General features: G+C 37.7%; 1 protein-coding gene across 2 annotated transcripts in view; it reads left to right on the top strand.

Annotated features, from left to right (window-relative positions):
• The window catches only part of KAT6B (lysine acetyltransferase 6B), a 118,265-nt gene that overhangs the window by 54,897 nt on the left and 38,362 nt on the right, over nt 1-25,006 (top strand). For both annotated transcript variants that reach the window (XM_076338465.1, XM_076338463.1), the window contains exons 3-10: nt 6,400-6,508; nt 12,837-12,952; nt 13,118-13,199; nt 14,220-14,352; nt 17,995-18,926; nt 19,844-19,965; nt 21,609-21,724; nt 23,791-23,932. In XM_076338465.1, the coding sequence (XP_076194580.1) occupies nt 6,400-6,508; nt 12,837-12,952; nt 13,118-13,199; nt 14,220-14,352; nt 17,995-18,926; nt 19,844-19,965; nt 21,609-21,724; nt 23,791-23,932 (1,752 nt within the window). The remainder of the gene's footprint in view (nt 1-6,399; nt 6,509-12,836; nt 12,953-13,117; nt 13,200-14,219; nt 14,353-17,994; nt 18,927-19,843; nt 19,966-21,608; nt 21,725-23,790; nt 23,933-25,006) is intronic.

Raw genomic sequence — 25,006 nt, 5'->3', positions numbered from 1 at the left:
ATGTGGTGGTCAAAAAAACCCTAAAAAAGGCAGATAGCCCATGAAGGTGCTTTGTGAAATGTAGATATTCTGAGAAAGCAAGCTTGCTGCTTCTGTCCTTCCTAAGGCTGTAAATGGTGAAATAGTTATTGAAGTAGGGTAAAGATTGGGACCAGAACAGTGGATCCCTAGCGAAGGTTGTGGCAGTTCCCATTTTCAATAAAATTTGCCCCTGTATTCTGTTAACCCTGAAATTACTTGCGTGCTGTTTCTATTCATAGGATAATAGAGATCTAATATTTGTGTATCATGTATAAGGATGTGTCTTCCAGCAGGTTGTCGGTTCTGAAAAGGCATTGAGAGACAGTTGCAAATGTTGAACAGTTGAGGTTTTTGGTTTACTGTTCAAACTTAAATTTCTTGGGCGTGCGTGTGAAACTTTACATTTCTTTTAATGTGTGTGACATTTAATGAGACTGGCACTTAGAACCATAGTTGTGTGTACACAGCTAATGCCTAACAGTTTTCAGGCAATCTGTTTAAAGCCTCAGAGTGCTATAGCAATGCAAATAGTAATCTCCTTGCTTTCAATGGGATTTATAGTTGTGGGTAACTTTGCATACTCAAAAATAAGACTTTTCAGGACTTAAGTGTGACTTTTTTTGGGAGTGGGATGTTAGAACATGCTAAACGCTTTAGGAATTTAATGGGAATTACAAATGTAGTCAGATGAGCATGGAAATTCCACAAGCACAGAAACAACAGTAGGAGAAAAATTGTTATTTTGGGCCAGAGTTTTCAGACAAATTCTGGCATAAGGTACAGACGTCCAGCTGAATTTTTATCAAGGATTCATTTTATGCAGTGGCAAAGCCTGTTAGTTCCTCAGAACAGGTAGCTGTGATTCATTAAAATAAATAAAATCACTTACTGGTTGCATAAATGGCTTTTAAGTTTTTGCTTAAGTATGGAAACCGCACTAGTTTAACTAAATGCTAGCACTATGTTGTTGTTTCTAAATTAGTATTATTTTTGTGTGGACCAATCTCAGGGTTTGCAGTATACGTGAAAACTGTGAGAAGGCAGTAAGGATAGTGGGTTCTTAATGTTTCAGAACTTGTAAACTATGCTAAATAGCTGAAACTCATGTTTTGTTTTGGTTTTTTTAATCAAGTACAAAACACTTCCTGAAGTCACCAAAACCAGTATTTTTGTTATTTTTAGCCTTTATCTGTAGCACAAACTCACTAAGCATGTTTTTTTTCTTGTTGTTTTCTGAAGTGACTGAAATGATGAAGCTATAATCACAATTTAATGTACACACATTCGTATAATTTTTAGTGAACACAGTCTTAGGATAATCACAGTTATTGTCTAAAATGGGTTTAAAACTATAAATGTTATGAAATTCCATTTTGGGGGTGTGCTTATTCTAAAATGAAGATTAGGGTGTGGGGGAGGAACCTGAACTTTTTAAGGTAAGGTTGCTGTAGCATCCAATGCTCCACTGACATCTTTGGGGCTATAATTTGAGTCCTTGCCAGTTTGTGGACATGGGGCTAGCATCCTTCTTAGGCCTGAAACCCTCTATTTCTTGGGTAGCCCATGTATTTTTCTAATTACTGCAGTAACCCAAATCTGGAAACACTAATCTCTGCTCTTTAATTCCCTGTTCTTTCTGCTCTGCCAGATGTTCAAGTTGGATGATATTTTAGATTCTTTATGGTGAATGATGTCAATCATGCATTTTCTTTTTTTTTTTTTTCCCTTTGTTATGTGGGTGGTTGCTCTTCCTTCCTTTTTCTACCCTGTATCAAATGCATGCAAGAGGATGAGCTGTGACGCTATCCTTCTCCACCTCACCTGCTGCACCAACTTGCAGTCTCCCCTTGCCCCCTCCTCCTCCCACCCCCCAATCCCCATGATTTGTTCTGCTGTTCATGCATTCCTGCTTTCCATGGTTGGGTAACAGCTCAGAAATCTTCCTTCTCCCATCACTCAGGTTGAGGATATGTAGGCACACTGAGGTGAAATCACTAATGGGTTTGCATTGCCCTCCTGATGAAAGTCAGTTGCTTTCGAACTTGACCATCTGATGGTCTTCAGCCTTTCTAGATACTTAATGGCGGGCACTTGGATATGATACTTGTTCTGATAGTTTTGGTTTGTTTGTGGGGTCTTTTATGCAGCACAAAAAAAATCACAGTGTATATGGTATACCAAATTTTTGTTGGGAGTAACTGGACTGCAGACCTTACTACTTCCTTTTTAGTGCCCTTTTTAGGAAGGTGGTGCATTATGAGGTCAGAGGTAGGGTTTATACAATGCCTAAAGCGGAGACTCTGACTGGGGCCTGCTAAGTAGTCTGTGATACTCTTTTTAGTAAGCCACTCTCTTGAAAATGTACCTGCATAGCTTTTCTGGTTCACACAGCTTTTTACGTCAGTGTTCTGATCAGCTGCAGTCGGTGGTTGTTTATAGGAATAATTTTGCCTCTGCATTTTTGCCCGAAGGGAAGGGGGGATATATTTGAGACTTCCTGTTGTGAATCTTAAAAATAATTCCTGGTTTAACATTTGTACTGTATGTGTAGCAGGATTAAAAAGGTATCTCCTACCAAATTCTAATAATTCATTTGTCAGTGTAAGGTAACACAATCTGTTTAAAACTCGTATATATTTGAGAAATTTATGTACTGTATTTTACAACATAATCCTTTCTTTCCTACTTACTGTAGGAAACTAGGAACGTAAACTTGGGCAGATGATCACAGTGTGTGCATCACGAGGGTTTCTGAGCCAAAATTACTGATGACAGTAAAAATACCATGATGTGGTACTTGGTTTTAACGCTATTTAGAGGACTGACGGACTGTGGTTGGATGTATGATGTTTTAAAGGATTGATTGACTATGACAGTTGGATAGTATAATGCCTAAATAAGTATTGTTCAATTTCTAATTGGAAAGTAAAATAAAAAAAAACCTGTTTACAGGTGCTGAGTTGATGGTCCGATACTGCTCTATGGTATATAATATATTAAAAAAGAAAAAAAAAATCCTATTGCCAGGCTGCTTTTTGTGAAGCTTCAGTTTCTGAATGCAACTGCATGTTGGCATAAGGTACGAATTTTCTGCAAATTTGCCCCTACTGCAATTGGAAATACAGTTACTTGAACAGGGCAGCCTTTTAAATTTGGATGTACAATTTCTAGTGACCTAGAAAACTAAACCCTTTTGAAACCTGTAATTCACCTTGTTCCCAAAATTAAAGGAATGAAAAATTCTTCTCAGCTTATTAGCGCTGTTGAAATAATAGTATGTTACTGGATAAGCATTATTCAGACCTATCTTCAGTAACAGAGCAGACACCATAGTCTTACAGTTTCTGTAACACAATTATTAATGTGGTTCTTAAATATTAGGTGAAAAAGTTATTTTCCTTTTAAACTGAGGTTGAATAACAAGAAAAATATTACTGGTTCATCTGGTATAAAATATTGCAGTATTGAATAACTGGCATACTAGTTCCTGTAAGAGATGAAATGGAAATAATCTTCCTGGTGACTAATCATTGTTTTTCAGAAGATAATGATACTCGATTGCTATATTTTAGAAGAGAAACTAGTGATTAAGAAAAGAGCTACAGGTAGGAGATGCATTTCTGTTTGGATTATATTCTGACCCAGTCAAAAAACCAAACCAAACAGAAAACCCCCCAAAAAATCAAAAAAACTCAACCCAAACCCCACTTAGTTTGTCCTAATTGAGGCAGTTGTGAGCCAGAAATACTACTACCAATATGGATATAGTTTTGCTTTGACTGTGCAAGCTGAAGCAGTGTGAAACACGTTTTGTTTACTGTGCTGACAAGAATGTGTGTATTCTTAACTTTCAGTAGCTCAGAGATCAGACCCAGTAATACAGTTATTAATGTAAATGGCTTCAAAATATATACTGGAGCCTGTAAGTTTCTTGAAAACTTGTGTGTGAAGTGATAGGATTTGCAAGCTCCCTATTATTAGGTTTGGTATGGGAACATCAGTCTTTGTAGCCCTGAACTGCCAACAACCTTTGTCCTTTATTTTACCTTCAGTTAAAAACAAAAAAAAAAAGGGGGGGGGGGGTGGATGGTGAAATAGGGAAGTAAATGAATGTTGGCTAATGGCCATGTCTTTTCCTAGAGCAAGAAAAAAAATCTTGGAAAGATAAATGAGATTGTGGACCTGGATTTGAATGATATGTGATGTTTTGTAAATTATTTATCAGAGCGAGCCTTTCTGAAATGGCTAAAGCACTGTTATATCAAAGGGAAGGAGAATGGTATGGTTGCCAAGAGGAGATTTTTACTGGATTCCACTAAAAGAATAATCTTTCTTTTAAAATTATCTGTATTAAACTTTAAGTAGCAGTTAAGAAATATCCACAAGATGCTGCAAGTGAACAGTTGTGTTTGGACAGCTCTGGACCATTTTTCTGCTGCTGATTATGGGTGTAGTTTATGCTTTTTTTTTTTGTTAATATCATTTTGTTCCAAATACAAGTCTGTTTAAAAGTATAAAGATGGGACAGATCTGTTGAATTATATCTTACTGGCAAGAATAGTAACTAACTCATTTTCTTTTATTCGTATATGCATTGTTTTTAACTTGCAAGTGACAAATTCTGCAGGTAATTGGTATATCCTTTCCCACCTATAGAGTTACTGATCTCATTCAATGCCATCCTGCCAAAACTGACAAAGAATATCAATAATTTTTTTAAAGCATGACTAAATTGGAAATCTGCCAGTTTTATAACTTCAACAATTATTTTTGTTCAGGTAGCAATTTAATATTTTAGCTATCCATATAATCCGTAATGGAGGCCTTAGTAAGACTAAGGACTGCAGACAATGTTTGTTCCTATTAGTTATAGAAAGGTAATATTGCAGTTCCCTTTTGTAGTTCATGGAAGAGAACAGACATCTCCATACTTATGAGAAGTCTTTGGCTCTGGTCATCTTTTATGTGTATTCTTTGGGGTATACAAGTATGTCAATATTCTGATAATTGGATTGTGGAGAGATGAACAGCAGGCAGACCTTCTGAGGACTAAGCTTTCAGAAAAAGTACTGTGCCTCAGGGTATGTTTATATGCAAGTGGTTGTGGGCTAGGGCATAAGGATACATGTGCTCCTCTTGGCTGGGTAGGACAACTTTACCTTGCTGGTGTCAGTATTCTTTGGAATCCGCTGCTTGATTTAAGATGATCCTAAAGCTCAAGAATATAAACCTAGTTTCAGTGTTTCTGTATTGTGTTGAGGTGTAAGGGCATATCTACACAGAACTGATGCCTTCTCAAGAATGCCCTTAAAAACAAGCATTCCCCACTTCCCAGAACAGTAATGGCATACAGATTCATAGGTCAAGTGAAGATAGTCTGTCAGCTTTCAAAGTATTGTGGCATAGAGCAGAAATGTAAAAATTGAAGGTGAAAACAACAAATAATTACTTTGATATATAAAACTAACAGCGTTGTTTAGCTAAATCTGGAAACTGAATTTGCGAAAGAAACTATTTTAGTTTTTGAGTAGTTGTGATACTAGCTGTTAGAAGCTAGTCTGGGAAGGTACTCTATTATTTGAGTATCCCACTTGAGAAATAGTTACACATCATTTTATTTGTTACAGACCTGTTTACAGATACTTCTATGTAGGCATTAATACATGAATATTTTGGATGATGCAGGTAAGTGGTTTCATTAAAGCTCTAAAATTTACTGCAGAAACTGTTTTGGGGTATTTAATCTCTGATAGTTTATCACATAGCAGATTAGGAAGATCGGAAAGTAAATTTTTATGAATTCTTAAGTCTTTCTCTGAAAAGTTCTGTGTATTGCTTTGAATGATTTGCATGGGTTTATTCCAATTGTGTATCATAGCTGATGGGACTCAGCAGACTGGAATGGATAACTGTTGATCTGTTGAATCCAGTGTTTTTACCCGAAAATGGTAGTTTCAGAGGGAGGTGTGAGTTGTATTCGATGGAAGAGTAATAAAGTATGTCTTTAATTTGAGAGTTTTTGTAAAAGTTCCTGGTTTTCTTGTGGAAAGGAACTATATTCATCTGTAATAAAGGCCAGTTTGCATCTTAATCTTTGAGCACTATTACATCGGAACAAGTGATTGTGTTCTGGAGTTGAAATTGTGTGTTCAAGAATAGTGTCCCAAGTTCTAATTTTTCGTCATTTTTATTAATGCTAGTCTCATATTGGAGAGGTTTACATGCATTAGTACACAAGGTTGCTTATTATGGGCCAACTTAACTTTTATGAAATATGTTAAGATAATAAACTTTGGTATTCCAAAGTTAGTAAAATGGTTGTTTGTCTTGGTAATTATTTTTTGCTAGCTAACTCTGTCTGTTTATTTTTAAATCTAGCCACGAGCTGATCCCATCCCGATATGTAGCTTTTGTTTGGGAACGAAAGAATCAAATCGTGAAAAAAAACCAGAAGAGCTGTTGTCTTGTGCAGACTGTGGCAGCAGTGGTAAGTTGGTTGAATTTACAATTAGTAGAAATGTTTATGTTTAAGTCTCTCTTTAAGGTATTAAAAATATTTTAAACTTCTGAATGTCATCCTCTCTTTGGACATAGATTGAGAACTGAAACAATGCAGGGGGTGGAAGAGCCTTTTTTTACTAAAATTTTGTCATCTGGATAACTACAAATGAGAGGTGTGAATTCATCTTATGCCAAAAGTATAGATCTGCTGAGTAAATTAATAGGGAAACCACACTTGTAAAATACAGGAATTCTGTTATTGTTTGGGATCTACGTTTGATCTGAAAACTCAGTTTTGCATTGTGACATCAAATGACAACCAAAATTTTGCTTGCACAGACTTGCAACGTTTCAGGAGCTGAGGAATAATCATAATAATAAAAACTGTGTAGCAGTCTTTGCTGTTGTGTACCTTGTGTATCCAATTCTTTTTTTTTTTTTATAAAATTCTTTTGTTACTCAAGTGGGACTCTGAATAATATTTCAAATAACATACTAAAGCTTTTAGGCACCTGTTACTTGTCAGGCACAAGATAGTGACTCTCTACTGATCATATGTACCTTGCTCCTGTGAGTTACAGCAGATCTTGCAGACTCCATGTGGCTGTTCTGAATGCAGGCACTTCCCTTAAAGTGAGCAACTAGGTTAGTTTTGAAAATGAAATACTGTAGCACACTGTTGCTTTGCGCAGTGCTTGTGCGTGGATGATACCAGATGTGTTCTTGGCCTAGGTTATTCCTGATTCACAGAGGGATTTGGCTAAGAAACTTGGGCAAATCTCTTTAGCAACTCTATGCCATAAAGCTTTTTCTGGCGCAACTGTAGAGTTCCGGATGTGAAAATCCTCTGATCAGTTTAGCTATCCTGAAAAAATCCACTGTGGAAATTGCTTTATTCTGGGAGAGGAGTTATTTGGCCAGTATAGTTTGTTAGTTGAGTGGACTGCTTTTGTTTAGCTGTGCCAGTAAAAAAAACTTCTGCTCCCATAAGCTTACAGCTGTATTGGGAAGTACTTTTGGTAAAACTTCGAAATGTAGACCATCCCATCTCAGCTCAAAGACAAAATAGCAGTGCTGCTTAAAGTCACAGGCTGCAACATCCAACTGCTTGGTGCTACTCCTTTGTGCTGGCACCTGGTTGCGTATAAACTGGATTGAGGAACAAATGCAGTTGAAAGACAAGAAGTTTGATCAGTTCCCCAGTCCAGTTCACTGCAGAGCCGTAGCAGCTTCTATGCCACAAGAAAGAAGAGGAAGGTGCTCGGGAGGGAAATGATTAGAGAAACGGTAGGGTCTGCGTAAGCCAGCACTGCTTTTGAGAAGGCTGGAAGTGAAAGTATTGTTTCGGTGTCTTTCGAATTCAGTTCATGTATATCATCATTTTGTAGGTGTACTGAAGATAGTCTGTCTTGGGTACTGTGATAGCTACATAAGTACTTGAGTAAAAAGAGTGTGGATCAAAAATGTGTTTCCAGTTAATCAGGACATGCTTTTGAATGTGTGCTTCTGAATCTGTCACCCTGGACAGATTCTTTGTATTTTAGCCAGTGTATTTTTTAAGTATATTTAAGCAAATGATTAAACAGTGAAGTAAGGAAGTGGCTTTTTCACCCCAGTACACAAAACCAAACCCCATAGATTTTAAACTGTCTTCCTTTAATGGTTTACAGTTTCCTATATTTTCAAATCTGTATTCTAATATTTGGAAATTTAATAGGATTTGTGCTTGGTTAGACTCTGGTATGCAGAGTTTACATTAATCAGGTGAGCTTAGATATCACTACTCTTCTGTTGTGTCATAATCCCCTGGTTAGTTCTAAGACGCTTTAGAACTGGAAGTCTTGACTTTCATGGATCAGCTTCCATTTGAATTAACACTGATACATTCTCTCTGCCTCATTAAGACTAAATTATCTTTAATTAGTTCCTCAGATGTATTAGATATAAAGAATGAAATGTTGAGACTGCCAGTCAGATTGCTGGATGGTTAAACTTTAGCTACTGATGCCTAACTAAAATAAAAACCAATCTCGGTGCAATTTATAAATAACAAAACTTCACTCAAGTGGAGGTTTATTGTAATTGGATTTGTAATTTTGCACATTGCAGTGTATCTAAAAGCTGGTCTTGCTGTCTAACAAACATAAAAGAAATTGCATGTTGCTCACACAAGCAAATTGTTCAGTTCATCAGAGATTAAATTGCAGTGCCCACTACTGGCATGTCTTGCTTTCCTTTATGTTTTTGTGTCAGTTGCTTGTGTCTCTTCAGGTAATGCTTCTGCATTCTGAAAGCAGAAACTATCTGGGTATCTGCACATTTCATTGATATTACTCTTATTTTGTGGTATTTGGGCAGCAGAAATGAGATGCACTGCTATGTCACTTTGCACAGGGCATTTTTCTAAAGGAGTAAGATGAGGGATGTCAGATGTGAGAAGGAAAATCCTATTACAAAAGCAAACGTTGTTTCTCTTCTCCCTTCCTCCTCTCTCCCCACCCACCCCCCCCCCCCCCCCCCCCCCGCCCCTTTTTCCCTATCTTTTGATTTTGAAAAATCGATAGACTTGAGAACTGGAATTGAACTCTACTTCCATTTTCCCAATTGAGAGGTGCAGAAGCAATTAAAGAGCTGCTGCTGACAGACTTTAAGAGGAAGTTGGAGTTTCAAAAAGAGGAGGAAAAAAAGTTGTGTTACTGGGGAACTATAATAAATACTTAAAAAAAGGCGGGGGGAGTAGCTAAAAGTAGAATACCTGTGGGTGCTGTCCGTTCAAACAAATAGTATGTTAGGCTGAGAAGGCCAGAGGGATACCAATCAAAGATGGGTAGGGTAGGCTGGAGAGCAGAACAACAAAGATGACAGAGTCAGGTCAAGAAGAATAGGGACAGAAAATGTTTGGAAAGGACTGTGCAGAGATTGCTTTATAAAGGAGGTTTAGGGTATACTTTAAGAATAAGGGATTATGGGAATTGTCTTAATTATTGCCGTCTGTGGGAGGATGTTGGCTAGCTGGATAAAATTAACTGCTAAGAAACCTGCAGGTGGAAAAACCTCCTACATGCCTGAGATAGGTGCACTGATCCTCTCTGCTCATAGCTAAAGTCACCCCAAATAATAATGCTTTCTACCTAAAAGGTTATCAAACACAAGGGCGTTCTTCTTTTTGTGAATTATCTTACATATTAGTTTCAAACATTTATATTAAAGTTAAAAATAACTGGAGATACTAGCGTATGTAACTTAGCACTGTACATAATTGTTGTCACTGATATAATGCTTGTTCTTTTAAAAGACTAGTTGTTTTGTCAAATCCTTTGAAGAATAAACAAGGCCCAAATTCACAATGAGGAAACAAAAGTGGGCAGGTTGAAGGAGTTGCCTTCAGTCACAACGGAGTGAGACGTTCTGTTTTAACTTTCCTGATCTCACCTATTTCTGCTGTGTCAATGCATCACAAATCTTAACCTTTTCTAACTGGGATGGATAAGAATGAATTTTAAAGCGTTTAATTTTTAATAGCTTTATTTTAAAGTAAGCCTATATGTATTCCTGGTGGAAATTGCCAGCTCTCAAAGGTCTAAATTTCCAGTAATCTGTTAAACTTGTGTGCTACGTTAAAATATTGATGCTGCTGGGGTTTAAAAGAAAGTCAAGTGATTGAACCAGGAGAAATTACCATCTGAAACACTTCAAACTAGAGATTGATCGAGTGTTGAAAACCTCTTGGCAGATGTATCAGCTTCTGGATACGGAGAAGATAGTATGTTCTCGATTTCAGTTTAGATCAGTTAGAGCTGAAATGCTGCGAATTTTGAAGCCAGAAACATGCTTTCCCTCTTCAACTCTTTCAAGTTTAAAGAAACTAGCTGTAAAATCACTGAAGGTCACAGTGACTCCATTTAACTGACTACAGAAGTTTGTTAAACTATGAAAGTAGTTAAACAGAGTCCCTTTTAAAAGTGAAAACTGTGTTGATTACTACTTCATGTCTGGTAGGCATTACCCTCTACTTGTTATTGTTATATTTGCACTATGTCAATTTGTGTCCAAAATGAAGAGCGTAAGTATTATCAGCTACCGAAGAACAATACCATATGGTATTTTGACATCTGAAAAGTTCTGTGCCGTCTCTGCTAGTGCATACCTAGGAAAGACAGTAAAAGAACATGGCAAACGTGTAGTGATGATTCCCATTTGCACTCTTCCAGCCTCTAGTTATTTCTGGGTCAAGGACTTGGGAGTTGCAGGCAGAATCTTCATATTTAATACCAATGGATTTTTTCTTGAATTTTTGTCCAATAGTAAAATCTAACACTTAAGGTTATTAACAAATGTATTAAGCTGTGTAATTGATTGAATGAGAAATGTTACGTTGATAGATAACAGAGAAATAAAGAAATCCTATTACACCTAATCTGTGCATAGTTACCACCACTGAGAATGGATGTTTCTTATGTTTATACTTCTCAGGTATTTACTTAAGGCAGAGTTAAAATCAGCAATTTAAACCACAACTCTACTTGCTCCTTGAAGTAAATCACTTCTGTGCAGGGTAGATTACATTTAATTCCAGTTCTTATATGGAGGTAATTGGTTTATGATTACATTTTAATGTGTTTAATATAGTTGTTAAGTCATGGTTGATGGAATAAGTCTTTCTGTGATATTGATTACTAATATCAGCCACTCTAGGGAGCTTTTTTCTTATTTCTTAGCAGATTTTTTTAAATGAAGCACTTGTTAAGCTTTATTGAAGGGAACAGTGTAGCATCGAACTCAACTATGCAGTTACAGAGTATATTTGTCACTTTTAAGAAAAATAGTCACTTGAAGTGCATACTCAGTTTTAACCACAAAAGTTTGTTAGTGTGTCTTAAACTGTATGCTAAGAATCAGATGTCAGTGCTTTTTCAATATCTTTGGTTTTGAAACTACTCTTCGAAGTTATTATTGGTTGTTCTTTACTAATAGATTATATTCCTGCATTTTATTTTGAAAATATGCTTTAGTTACACAATATAAGTTGTCTTTAAAGTTTAACAAAAAGTGGATTAAGGCTTGGGTACATACAATAAAAGGAAATAAAACCTGAAATTTGCACTAATTAAAGTGGCCTTTGCATTCCATCAGTCATCTTTGCCGTTCATGCCTCAGTCTATTAGAAGATGAAAATAGCAAATGCTTATGGATTAGCCTGTATTCTTGTTTGTGGTGATTTAGCTCAGTCTTGGACTGAGAAACAGCGGATAGAGAAAGTCTGAATCACCATGACTAGACCATTTCCTGGAAGACAGCACGTATCCTGACTCTGACAGTGAGAAGAAAGCATCCTTCATGCACATCACATCACTGCTGCCATCTATAAGTGCAGCATGGCATCAGGGATTCTTATCTCTCTGACAACTTGTGGGTTGATGTTCTTGATAATCTCTGAATATAATACTGTCAAAAAGTGTTTCCCTGGGAAGTCTTATCCCTTCCTATTTAGCAGTGCTTTTATCTTTTCTGGATTAAGGGTACACTCTATTGAGGTTGTTGAAGACATGAAGCATAACTGCCCATATTGCCTAAGGTGGTGTGGTGTATGTGTTCAGTTGTCTCATATCTTGTATTAATTGGAAAAACCATGTAGGCCTTCTAGGCTACCATGAAAAGAGGATGGTCCTGCCAGGGAATAAAATACAGTTTCATGGGAGGCGGTAGTTCAGCTACTCTCCCCCCCGCCTCCACCATTTTAAATATTCCTTTGCAGTAAGCTTTTCTCGTGCCAGTTGCCTGCTTCGTTTTTTTTTTCCTTCCTACTGCTCTGAAGTTGTTCTTTGTATATAATTAAATAATAAGTTGGAATGAAAAATGTATGTAGTTTGACTATTAAGTTTCTCTGATAGATAGTATATTTAGAAAAAATAACTAATACGGTTTTATCTAAAGATTTCTTCTGTTTACGTTGCACTGCTATGAAAGGGGAGTGGAGTCAAGTTTGTAAAAAATACTTTTTTCAGAACCAATGGCAGTTTAATATGCTATGGAAATAACCTAGTAAAAATAAAAATTCAATTTCAGGTACTTGTGTAGACCATTCACAGGTGTCAGTTACAGTAGAAGTCAACTTTCTGCCTCTTCACAAATGAGTTTTATGGCAGTTATTCTGTATATTTGTATGAAGTAGATGAGTTAAATAATGTGTTGCAGAGTTCTGAAAACAGCTGGTGCTTGCAGGGTTCTGGTGGTGCTGGCTACATCCTGTTGAACTTAAGAATCAATCTTACCAATCTTAAATCTCAAGCTTTAAATATTTTGGTTTCTTTTAGGACATCCATCATGTTTGAAATTCTGTCCTGAGTTAACAACAAATGTGAAGGCCTTAAGATGGCAGTGTATTGAATGCAAGACATGCAGTGCATGTAGGATCCAAGGCAAAAATGCAGTAAGTTAGACTGAGTGTTCTCTGACTTTTGTTTACTGTAGTTCTGTACTTAGCACATGTGCAAATACAAATCACTGACGTACAACTTCAAGCAATGCTGTATTAAGTCTTTTTTTCCTCTTCCTCTTCCCGCCCCCCCCCACCCCCCACCCCATCCCCCTTCAGGATAACATGCTTTTTTGCGACTCCTGTGATAGAGGGTTCCACATGGAGTGCTGTGACCCACCACTTTCCCGAATGCCAAAAGGTGATAATAAAAATCCTTTCAATGAAAATACTTTCATTCACAGTCTTTTCTCGTATTAAGGGACCAAAAGCTCTTGAGCATGCTAGTTATTTTTGCATTGGTAAACAGTATGATTTCAACCATGTCAAAGCCAATACTTGAATTTTCTTTACTGGAGATTTTTTTTTTTCTCGGGAAGATAGTAAAGGTCTGTGGTCAGTTGACCAGATGAATTCACTGTATTGAGTTGTTGGCCAATTTACTGAAGGTGAAGTTTTACGAAGGCTGTTAAAATGTTTGGAGTACATACACTGACAAAGAAATCCTTAGAGCAGGTGAAAGAGCCTGCTTCTTCATGCCTTTTGTAAGAGTAATTTAAAAAACAGACAAACAAAACACCTGTGTCTTCAGGTTCTCTAATCTCTATATTTCTGATATAGCACTTCTCACTTCTGCTCTCACATCTTTATGGCTTTCCCTATTTAATCTTAAAGTTACACTAAAGATTTTTCCCAGCTTCCCCCCTGCTGCCCCCTAGCCCCGCCCCAAGTCCCCAGCCTTATCTGAAATAAATACATGTTCAGATATGGCCACCTTAACGTTAAAAGGATGTCAGATTCACCTTGTTTTATATTAAAACAAATGTACCTAGGTGTGATCTGGTATTTTCTTCAGCACACTCTGGCCTAGGTTGCTTTGTAATGCACATGTAATTTTTTCCCCCATCTTAATTGTGTCTGAAGAAAGATCTAGGTAGTATAAGGAGGGACAAGCTAGAACAGAAATTCTTCTAAGAACCCATTTGCTCACAATCTTTTCTGTGATCCTTGTTGGCTCTTTTTTCCCCCCTTTCCATGAGCACTTTCAAAAATTTCAAAGTATGGGTAGAAGTGGATCACTTTTCTCTGTCCACTTCCCCTTCCCTATGCACTGTTCATAAGATAATTTGTTGACCTTGTGTACTTGGCATGTATCTTGGTAGACACCTGCAGTACAGATTAAATAAACTGTGTACAATTAAACTTCTTTTCCTTTATGCAGGGATGTGGATTTGCCAGGTCTGTAGACCAAAGAAGAAAGGAAGAAAGCTACTTCATGAGAAAGCTGCCCAAATAAGGCGACGATATGCAAAACCTATTGGACGACCGAAAAATAAACTAAAGCAACGAATGTTGTAGGTTTCTCTTGAATTTTTCTTAATGTTTCTGAGAATGTAGTCAGATAAGAGTTCATGTAGGTTCAACTACAGTTTTTAACTGTATTTCAAGTTGGTGAAAGTAGGTGACAAGTATTCTAGTATATGCCTTTCAGCCCAATGGCCAATAACTTCTTAATTACAGTGGGTGCTTTTTGTGTCATGTCAGAAAGTGATGAAAAAACTTCCTGTAACTTACTTGTCTACATCCCATAATTTTTTAACAAAACTTGTACCTATAGCAGATGCAAATGAAAATCTGTATGATAACATATGCCACAGCTATCTTTTAAATGTAACTTCAAATAGTTGAAGTACATACAGAATCTGTATGAAGTGGATAATAGAGAGTTACTTATATCCAACTTCAGGAGACTGTTCTGCTCAAAGACCTGTTCAAAAGTTGTATAAAAATGACTTTATTTAGTTAATATCAGCTCACAAAACCCATTTCAAAAAGCAAACTATGCAAGTATTACAGAAGTTCTGGTTTCAGTGGTACTCTGGAAAAAATTACTACTTGAATTCTGCTGTTAAGTTGCCACTGGTTACTAGGGAAAGAGGTTGCAATTCCTCTTGCTTCTCAGGAATACGTTTATCTAAGACAAGAGAGTGCTGTCATTGTTCTGGCATCTATCTTTACAGGGAACACTGTAGCTGGACATCTTAAGGCTTGGTTGGAGGATTGTTTAAGTAGCATTCAAATGCTGAGTTGACGTTATACTGAGTGTTAAACAGGAACAGATTCTGTGTTAACTCCAGTAGCATGTTGCCCTCCATCACATATTCCTATCCACATACACCTTTCTTCTCCTCCTATTTAACTATCTGTTTGGCCATGTCAACTCAGCAGCTGAAAAGCTTTCCGGCTCTATCTACTACTCGTTCTGTCATGTGGCTGTTACCCAACCATTTTTCTCTATAGTCTAAACACCTGTCTGGTATTCTTCAGAGTTGCATGGTAGCTGCCATAAAACTTTGCGTTTTGCAAAATAAGGATTTCTGGAGCCAGTGGAGCCAACATGTAAAAACAGAAGGGAAAAAAATATACTCGCAGTACTAGTCAAGTTGATGTACTTGGTGCTGTGCAGCTTGCTATATTCTCTTTGCCCTCTCTCTCTCTGCCAGGATCTCTTGTCTTGCCTTTTTGGTCCTTGTCCTAAAGTTCAGTGTATGTTGCTCTAGGAAAGTAGTACAGGGCAAGGATGAAATGTGGCCCTACATGAAAGTAAAAGATGTAGTTGTGGCTCATGAGAACATGCTGTTAAAAGAAGAGTGGGTGAAACATTCCTTTACTTCTCCATTCTCCTCCTGACTAAATAACTTAGGAATTTGAAGGTCATTGAAATACCCGTACAACTTTTGGTGTTTTAACTGAAATTCCTACGTACCATTGTGTGTGCATAATAAAAATATTCCCTCTATCTCTGGCTACACCTCTGACTCTAGCTACACCTCTGGTTTTACCCCTTTGAAAACTCCTAAGCCTTCAACTGGAGGTTAGGGTTCTAATACAGTACTGCCATCTTAATTCTCTAAAAACATGTCCCTGATTTGGGTTCCCACAGTGGATTTAGCAGGAATGTCTGTCTGACACAGTAATTCTGCTTTTCCTCCTTCCTCGTACATGTCAAAGAAAGGTTGGAAAGGTTGTGAGGGGTTTACTATTACATTTTGCTAAAGGGATTATTTTATTTTAAAATAAATGTCATGCTAAAGGATGCAGAAGTTCTCATTAGGATGATGATTATGAATATTTTTATAAAGATTTTCTTTGTAGCACGTGAGCCACATGAGCATGTTAGAGTAGTACTTGGGGGGGGGTTCTTTGTATAATAAATATTTGCATTACTGTGGGCACATTTCTATTACTTCAATGTCATATATATATATATATAAAAATATAAAACAAAGTAATCTTGTTCTGGAAAAATAGTGGTTAGGAGATGGGATAAGAGAAGAGACTCTTCCTCATGGAATCCTATTTAAAAGTGATTGTGGGGTACAGAAGATGACAGTGTCATACATAAAAGTATGCGGTCACAGGAAATACAGGAAGGTTAGCTAATGCCACTCAGTTCTTTTTGTGTAGTACAAAGAAAATCTGTCCAGTAGTACTGGAATAATTTTTTGCCTGTTGACCATCTGTAGGAAGCCCTTCACAGGCAAATTACTGTGTAAGATTAACTAAAACCAGGTGTGTGTTGGCCTCTGGCACTGATGGCGATTACTACATCTGGTAGTGAGAATAGGTCTTGTGATGGACATAAGCTTATGGCACCAAAGGATTCAAAAGACTTAGAAGCTTTTGGTTTTGTTACCACTTAGGAGCTAACCAAATTTAAGGATGTGTGAGTGGAAAAGGGGCTAGTTCTTAAACTGGTGGGCCCTTGGAGTTCAGTAAACCAGATGGTAGCCCCAGGCTGTTCAATCTCTAATTAGAAGTAACCTGTTGGAATTAATTACTTCAGCATCTCAATTAAGAAGGCAAAATCTGTGGAAGAAAACTTTCCGCTGCAAAGTAAATAAGCTAACTTCAAAGAGCAGGATGGAAAAGGGAATGGAAGCATTTGATGCAACTATATAGCTTTGTTTGGATTTGCAGTTTGGTCATGCCTCCTGATACCTATTTCTTTTACTGCAAATATTTTTTTAAACATTTTGTTTCTATATACTTACAATATACTACTCTTCAGCGTATCCTTCAGCGTTGTTCCTCTCTTCAGTCATTAGCAACCAGCTAAACCTGTACTTCTGCTGTTGCAAATGTTGGTTTCAGCATGCCCTTTTTCTTCCTAGCTTTAAAATAACATTCACCACTCTTCCTTCTTAACACCTTCCGTGTTAGGCCTGATTGGTTTACGGCTTTTCTACAAACACCGCTTGGTCTTACAGTTTTGCTCTTTCCTTTCCTTTGCTATTTTTGTTTTTGCTGTTGTTACCATTTCTAAAGAAAACAGAGTCTATTTCTTTGGTTTTGTTGTAATGCTCTTCATAAACTACCTCATTTTGCTTTTAGGTCTCTGGCGGTAATTTTTACTACTAGCGTTGACATAGATAATCCAATGAGTGTGTGAAAAAAATAGCAGTTTCTTGAAAACTGACTGTATTGCTTTAAAGGACTAACAGACTTTCCCTACAGTTTAAGCAAATGTAGTCTCAGGTTAAGTGTTTTGATACGCAGTGATTTCTTAACACTGAACATGTGCATCTCCTTTGTGTGTACAATAAACTCTATGGTGATGGAGCAGTTATTGTACTCGGACACAGTGCATTGATGTTTTTCTCCAAAGCAGCACACTTTTGCCATGCCTAAAAGTAGGTGGGGAGGCTGTGCACTTGGGAGATCTTGCTATCCCAGCTGCTTCTACTTATACGTGCTGTGGACTATCTTTTAAAGAAGGGGGTGGGGGGAACAAAAAGAAAAAGGGGGGGGGGGGGAAAGAGTAGGATGTTATGTCATAGTGTGAAGTGTATTTCCAAAGTGTATATGTCTTTAAATTTCTTTAAAGACTTTTAAGTACAGTGGCATAAGTAACTTGTATAAACTGTAGTACTATTTGGCAGTAGTTACAGATTTTTTTTTTAATGCTGATTTTTATTTTCCAAATTTTTGCATAGGTCTGTAACCAGTGATGAAGGATCCGTGAATGCATTCACAGGAAGGGGGTCACCTGGTAGGGGTCAAAAGACTAAAGTCTGTACCACACCTTCATCTGGTCATGCTGCATCTGTGAAGGATTCAAGCAGCAGATTGCCTGTTACAGACCCCACTCGGCCTGGTGCCACCACCAAAATCACCACCACCTCCACCTACATATCTGCCTCTACACTTAAAGTTAACAAGAAAACCAAAGGGCTCATTGATGGCCTTACTAAGTTCTTTACACCATCACCTGATGGTCGCAGATCACGAGGTGAAATAATAGACTTTTCAAAGCACTATCGTCCAAGGAAAAAGGTCTCTCAGAAACAGTCATGCACTTCTCTTGTGTTGGCTACAGGTACCACACAAAAGCTAAAACCTCCACCTTCTTCACTTCTACCCCCAACCCCCATCTCTGGTCAGAGCCCCAGTTCGCAAAAATCCAGCACTTCCACTTCTTCTAACTCTCCCCAAAGTTCTTCCAGTCAGTCAAGTGTACCCTCCTTTAGTAGCCTTCCTAATAACAGTCAGCTAAAGGGACTCTTTGATGGACTCTCTCATATCTATACCACTCAGGGACAGTCTCGAAAAAAGGGACACCCAAGCTATGCACCACCCAAGCGTTTGCGTCGTAAACCAGAATTATCTTCCACATCAAAATCTAATAGCCATTTCTATGGAAAGAAAGAGGTTAGGAGTAGGTTTATTTCTCATGCCTGTACCTCTGGATGGGGTGTGTCTAGAGGACATGCTTTTAAAGCAATTGCTCACCTCAAGAGAACAACTTTCCTTAAAAAGCACAGGATTCTAGGCAGATTAAAGTATAAAGTGACCCCTCAGATGGGGACCCCCTCACCAGGGAAGGGGAGCTTGGCAGACGGAAGGATTAAACCTGATCAGGATGATGGTAAGCAAAGGTCAAAGCGCCAACCAAACCTGCGTCCCGTCCAAAACCAAAATTCTTATATTGTCACATAGGTCTTAGCTATTTCTCTTGTTCTTACTTCACTTTCATACAAAAGCAACGAAACTTTGACCTTTTATCTAATGCTGACTAAATCTCCAAAATGTTTTTTCTGACTAATACCACACCACCTTTTTATTATTTTTTGCATCTGTAGTGACCCTAGGAGCCCCCAATGCCTTCATAATGTTGCTTATGGCTGTGTAGTACCGCATGAGTAGCCACTTTTCATGCTACTTCCTTGTTCTTCCCTTGCCCTTTCTCTGGCAGTAGTGCTGTCATCATGATTGTGTGCTGTCAGTGCTTATAATGGTGGGCATTTCAATTCATTTCCCTCTGCTCCATTGCTTTTTCATGAACAATTCCATCCTGCTACAGTCTCCACAACACTTGATCTGTACTGCTGTGAACTACCGTTTTTTTTTTTATAATTTTATTTAAGAAAAAATACAATGTTTGAATGTAGACTTAGCTTAGCATTGGTCTCCAACTTTTAAGGGCAACTTTTTTCTCTTATTTTTAACTTTACCTTGTAGAGTATACTGGAATTTATCAGGTGGCATAGTTCTAGTGATAGAATATACTCCATTTCATGAGGTTCAAATCTGATTTAATAGAACTGGACTGTAAAGGCGTATACAGACAGACAAGCAAGTACCAAAAATAGCTCATGCAACAGCAAACTACCAAACAAGAAGGGGGGAAGGTTTCATTTCTGTTACTTAGTAATCCCAAATTTAGTTAAACTGGGGAGTCGTAACAGCTATAGTTGCTACAATCCTATTTAGGAGTATCACTTTGGTAAGGCACGTGTAACCTTCATGTCTGTGAATAAACTTTTTGCTGGTTTTAAATAACAGATACTGAAATCAAACTAAGCATCAAACAAGAAAATACAGATGTATTTCTGGTGGGAAGCAAGGACACTGTTACACAGGAGGATTTGGAAGTATTTAAGCAGGCTCGAGAACTTTCCCTGGAGGTAAGAATCATGTTACATAAAATGTAGTTATTTCTGTAAATAAAAACTCAGTTCATTTTCATACGTCTATTCATCTTCATTTTTAATATATTCCTTTTGATGTAGTGTGTCATGCTTGCTGTGAATTTAATTTGGGTGACACTGTATATACAGTTACATTCTCCTAGGTAGGAGACAAGGCATCACACTGGAATGGGTCAGATGATAAGTGACACTTGGGATAGATTTTTGAAAGATACATTTGAGCATTTTGGACACAGGACTACCGCTGATTAAGTATAGAGATTAAGCATAGCTGACATCCTGGTCAGGACTGAGAGGATGATGGTTGGTAAGAATGTGCCTGACGATTTTTCTCTGCGGATAAAGGAGCCACTGTGAAAGGCTAAGTTTGTCCCAGCAAATACTGTTTGGTAGGAAACTGGGTTTAGTGAGTTCATAACTTCATTTTACCCAATGATTTAACACACTCTGAGTTTAAATACTATAGACTTTTTCTAGCAGTGAAAATATTGGAGCTGAATCTGACTAAAACTGTTTATATCAGCTGGTGTTAATGCTCTTCTTTAAGGTATGTAGTGGTAATTTAAAGCTTGTGGACACTGAGCTCTTCTTTGTGTGTGTGTCTGTGCCAAGGAAGCTGGACACAGCAGCTCAATCTTCCTATAGCAACACAGACTTTTACTTTTCTGTGTCTGTGAAATGAGCAACCCGTGTCTTTGAGAACCTGGGTCAGAAGGGAGGTGCATGTAATGTTTCAACTGCTGCTTTTTATAAAACTGCATCATAAATGAGTATGTCTTGTATTTTTTTCAGTAATGGAAGTCACTTAATTTTTTTCAGGTTTAGTGTACAAGAACTGACATTACCTGCTATGGGTCAATGCAGTGACCTTTTTATAGTCTTAATTCAGAGTGTGTTAACCAACAAACCCAAATCAAGTTTAAAGATTCAACTTCATTATTAGTTTGTACTTCCATTTGCTTGTGGAAATGGTTCTCATCTCCTTTCTTTGTCTTTCATATGTAGTCCAAAAATGTTAGGCGGTAAGATTTCTAAAATTTGTGGCATTGAAAATAATTCCCCCCCTCCCCCCTGACCTTTCTTCCTTTTTTGTATTTTGCCAGCCCTTTAGAGTCTAGCACTCATTTTCTGATCAGCTCAACTTCAGTATGATAGCTGAGATTAGTGTATGTTCGTATACTGTTGACTGTTATGAGGTGAATTCCAAAGACTCTAGAACGGTTCTGCTGATGCCTTCTCCCTCATTGTTTTGACAAAAGGACAGCTGTGAGTTTGAGCCAGAACTGTAGAGAAGTCCTTGCACTCGATGCTGCAGAAGAAGAGAACTGAGGCAGTTGTGCCTTTTATTTGGCTGGGCTGTGCACCGTCTATTTGTATGCACTTACTTGTAAGCACTGCTTGCTTAACTTCATGTTTAGTTGTTTGGCACCTTGAAAGACATTTTCACTGTTTATATTTGACTGTTTACAAAGTCTGTCTGTCCAGATTGGAAGAACTTAAGCAACTGATTTGAATACTCCAGGTTTCTCATACCTTCGCTGGGTGAAACTGAGGATATAAAGCTAACTTTCCTTTTATTTTTCCTATGACTAATATTTTGCTTTTATTGCACCTGACAGAAAATTGGGTGTAAAAACACTGGTGAAACAAGTGGGCGATACCCTTCAGTGATTGAGTTTGGGAAATACGAGATCCAGACCTGGTACTCTTCACCTTACCCACAGGAATATGCAAGGTAGCGAGTTGTCAAGATTGTCATACATTGTTGGAATTTTTACTAATGTGATAATTGTAATTTATTTTCTTACTCTTTTGTAATTGTTTATAACTTACAACTTTTAAAAGTAAATGTGCTTTTGTAATTATAAGTGAGAGCGAGGATTTGTCTTGTCTTTTTTTTTTTAAATAGTTCTAATCAAAGATGCATTAAAAAGACGGGTTTTTACCTAGTCCTGCATAAACATAATGTTGCACTGTCTATTGGCATGGTTTTGTTTGGGGGTTTTGGTTTTTTTTTTTTCTGTTTTGTTGATTTTGGTTTTGTTTGTGTTGGTTTTCTTTAAACTATTGCAACCAGGTATGTCCTGGCTTCTGGCCATTTAGAGCAATTAGTCTTGTTCGTCATCCAGAATTTGTTAACCTCCTTTTTCTAGGGACCAGGGAGAAGTCTGAACATGCTAGATAAATAAAGTCAAAGTGAGCAAGTTGTGGCAACAGCGTCTCGTTTCTGGCCTTCTTTGCCAGGACGCACCTTGGAGTCAGGCAGAGAGCATGAACTAGTATGTGTGCTCAGCAGATCTCTGCTGATTTTTGCCTGTGCTGAAAAGAAATGTTTTATGAATCCGTTGGATCTATGGCATGCGTGGAGATTTTCAGAACTGTATGTTTTTCAAGCTCTACTACTATAGCAAGCAACTAAGTTATGTGGTCTGTTCCAAAATGCCTTTGCGTAGTGTTTTTGTAAACTACCTTTTCTCTCCATCCCTCTTATTCCTAGATACCGTCATCTTTGCGTGGTGGGAATGAGGGATATATCGTGAATTGGTAATATAAAAATCAAGGGCTAAAACAAGTGTAGAGAGCATTTAGATTTCCTCTTATTACTACTGTTTTTATAGTGTTAATGTTTTATTTTGGTTACTTTCTTATTCCCTCAATTTATATCATATTATGAAGGAGAGTGTAACCTGTTCCATCAAGTAAATTAATCCCAGATAGAGGCATAATGATGGATAATTACTAGTATGAGGCAACAGTGGATGGCATCTGTAGGAGGCAGTATGGTTCTCAGCTCTGAGTGCAGTGGGATTACATCATGGAACAAACAGTTCAAACTTTTTGTGTTGTTGATAAACTTTCTTAGAATACTGGAGTAGTGTAAACCATGGCTTTGATCCCAGTGTGATCCCAGGATGTGCCAGTAGCTTCAGAGCACATAAAGATTGTCCTCTGCTCTAAAACTTGGTAGACTAATTAATTTCTGCAGCAGTCTTCCACTGCTTCAGTAATTTAAAAATGAAGGTAAATAACCATAAAATTCACTGAAAGGAGCAGTTTCTGGTATGTAGCACACTTGTCAGCGTTGTCTTACGCAGGGCATGCGGGTTACTTGTATGTAGTCTGAACTGCATCCTTCCTGGAGGAGTACAAACATCTATGTTGCCTGTGTTGTGGAGGCGTGTGGAAGGGAGACTTTTTGCCTATATTCAAACTGTTTGGATGGGCATCTGTGTTCCAAGTAAAGTGGTAGTTTAGGTGGAGGTAAGAGGGTACAATCCTCCTACAGTTTGCTGTCCCACCCAAGTATTTCAAAGACAGTGGAAAGAAAAAGCATCTCCTAGCCTTCCCCACGTACAAAATAAGGGAAATTAAAGGGAAGGAGATTCCCCGTATTCTGCTGTGTGCCTCCTCTGTCTTTATTGGAAGAAGGATGAAATTTGAGGTATGACTCCAGTGTGCCTGCTTTGATAGGGACCACAGCAAAAGCTTAGGTGGAATGTGGGAAGGGGGAAGTAACTGGGATCTGCCGGAGGCTGGACCACAAAACAGCTGACCACAGTCCAACTCTGAATTAGGTTCATTGTGATTGATTGAATCTGACCTTTCCTTATCTTCCTTTTCTAATGGCTGATGTGTATGTTTAATCATTCACTCTAATGTGACTTTTTTTTTTTTTCAAACTTAAGCAGCATTTACTAATGGTACCTTATGGGTATGAGGGCCTTTGACTTTGTGGTAACTTTTTTGTTTACAGAATGTAACAAAATTTTTGTACAAAATATCTTTCTACTTTTCATATAGGTTACCAAAGCTTTACCTGTGTGAATTCTGTCTTAAATACATGAAAAGTAAAAACATTTTGTTAAGGCACTCAAAGAAATGTGGCTGGTTTCATCCTCCAGCCAATGAAATCTACAGAAGAAATGACCTTTCAGTATTTGAGGTAGGTATATCAAAATCTGAATTTCTGAAAGTAACCGGTTTGTAGACGTTACAGACCAGTTGTAGAACTAGTAAAAACTTTAACATACTTAAATACTTCTTGGAGATTCTTCTTACACTGCAAAAACAAGTCCATCTTCCCTGTCTTGTTCCACCCTGCCATGTTCTCTCATGTTTCTTAACTTTCTTTACTTGTACTTCATGCATTACCCAATCTCTTAAGATACTTGTGTAGCATACATCTTAGATGGGGACTGCAATGGAAGCTCCTTGACTGGATTGCCTTTCGCATATCAGCAAAAGTACCTCTTGCACCCATTCATTTCTGGCTATTTTAGTATCTTGGGTGTAGGGAGAATACTAATCATAATGTAGATGCTTCCAATGTATAAAAGCAAGCAAAGCAGTTTCTTGTGTATTGTTCTAAAAATACAAATGTAGCTACGAAGTGCTCTTGCCTTCCTTTTGGATGTTGGAGAAACTTGCCCTGAAACATCCTGGTTAGGTGATGGAGGTTCAGTCCACCTTTGGCCAGAACACACTGCCTCTAACTTAGAAGGTGCAGAGTTGAGCTTGTGGATATGTGTTCTTTTATAATCTGAACTATTCTCTTGGGGGACAACTTCTGTTAAAGTTTGGGGGTTTAAGGATATCCTGGACAATAGAATTCCGTGTTTCAAATAGCATGCCTGCAGTTACTAAAGCTATGCATTAACCTCCACATTCCTATGTCTCAAGAGTTGTTACCGATTGCATTAACAAAAAAGACTGCCGGGGTTACTAGGACTTCTTTTGAGGCTGTTTATCAACAGCAGTTTTGAGATGTGTATACTGATAACTTCTTTTTAATTGCAGCTATCATAGATTCTACTTGAAACTTGTGTTTTGATATTGTATAAATGTCTGTCATGCTTGGTCATTGCCATTATCTGTTCAAACAATGGTAGATGCAGTCTTGAAGTCCTTACTTAAATTAGAACAAGATCTTAATACTTGGTTAACTTGTTTGGTTTTGTGCTATTAAAAAAAAAAAAAGGTATCTGCATCAAGATTGCTTCCTTCCTGACTTGAGCAG

This window comes from Aptenodytes patagonicus, chromosome 5 (genome assembly GCF_965638725.1).
Source record: "Aptenodytes patagonicus chromosome 5, bAptPat1.pri.cur, whole genome shotgun sequence".
NCBI lineage: Eukaryota > Metazoa > Chordata > Aves > Sphenisciformes > Spheniscidae > Aptenodytes > Aptenodytes patagonicus.
This window is presented reverse-complemented; position numbering and strand designations above follow the sequence as displayed.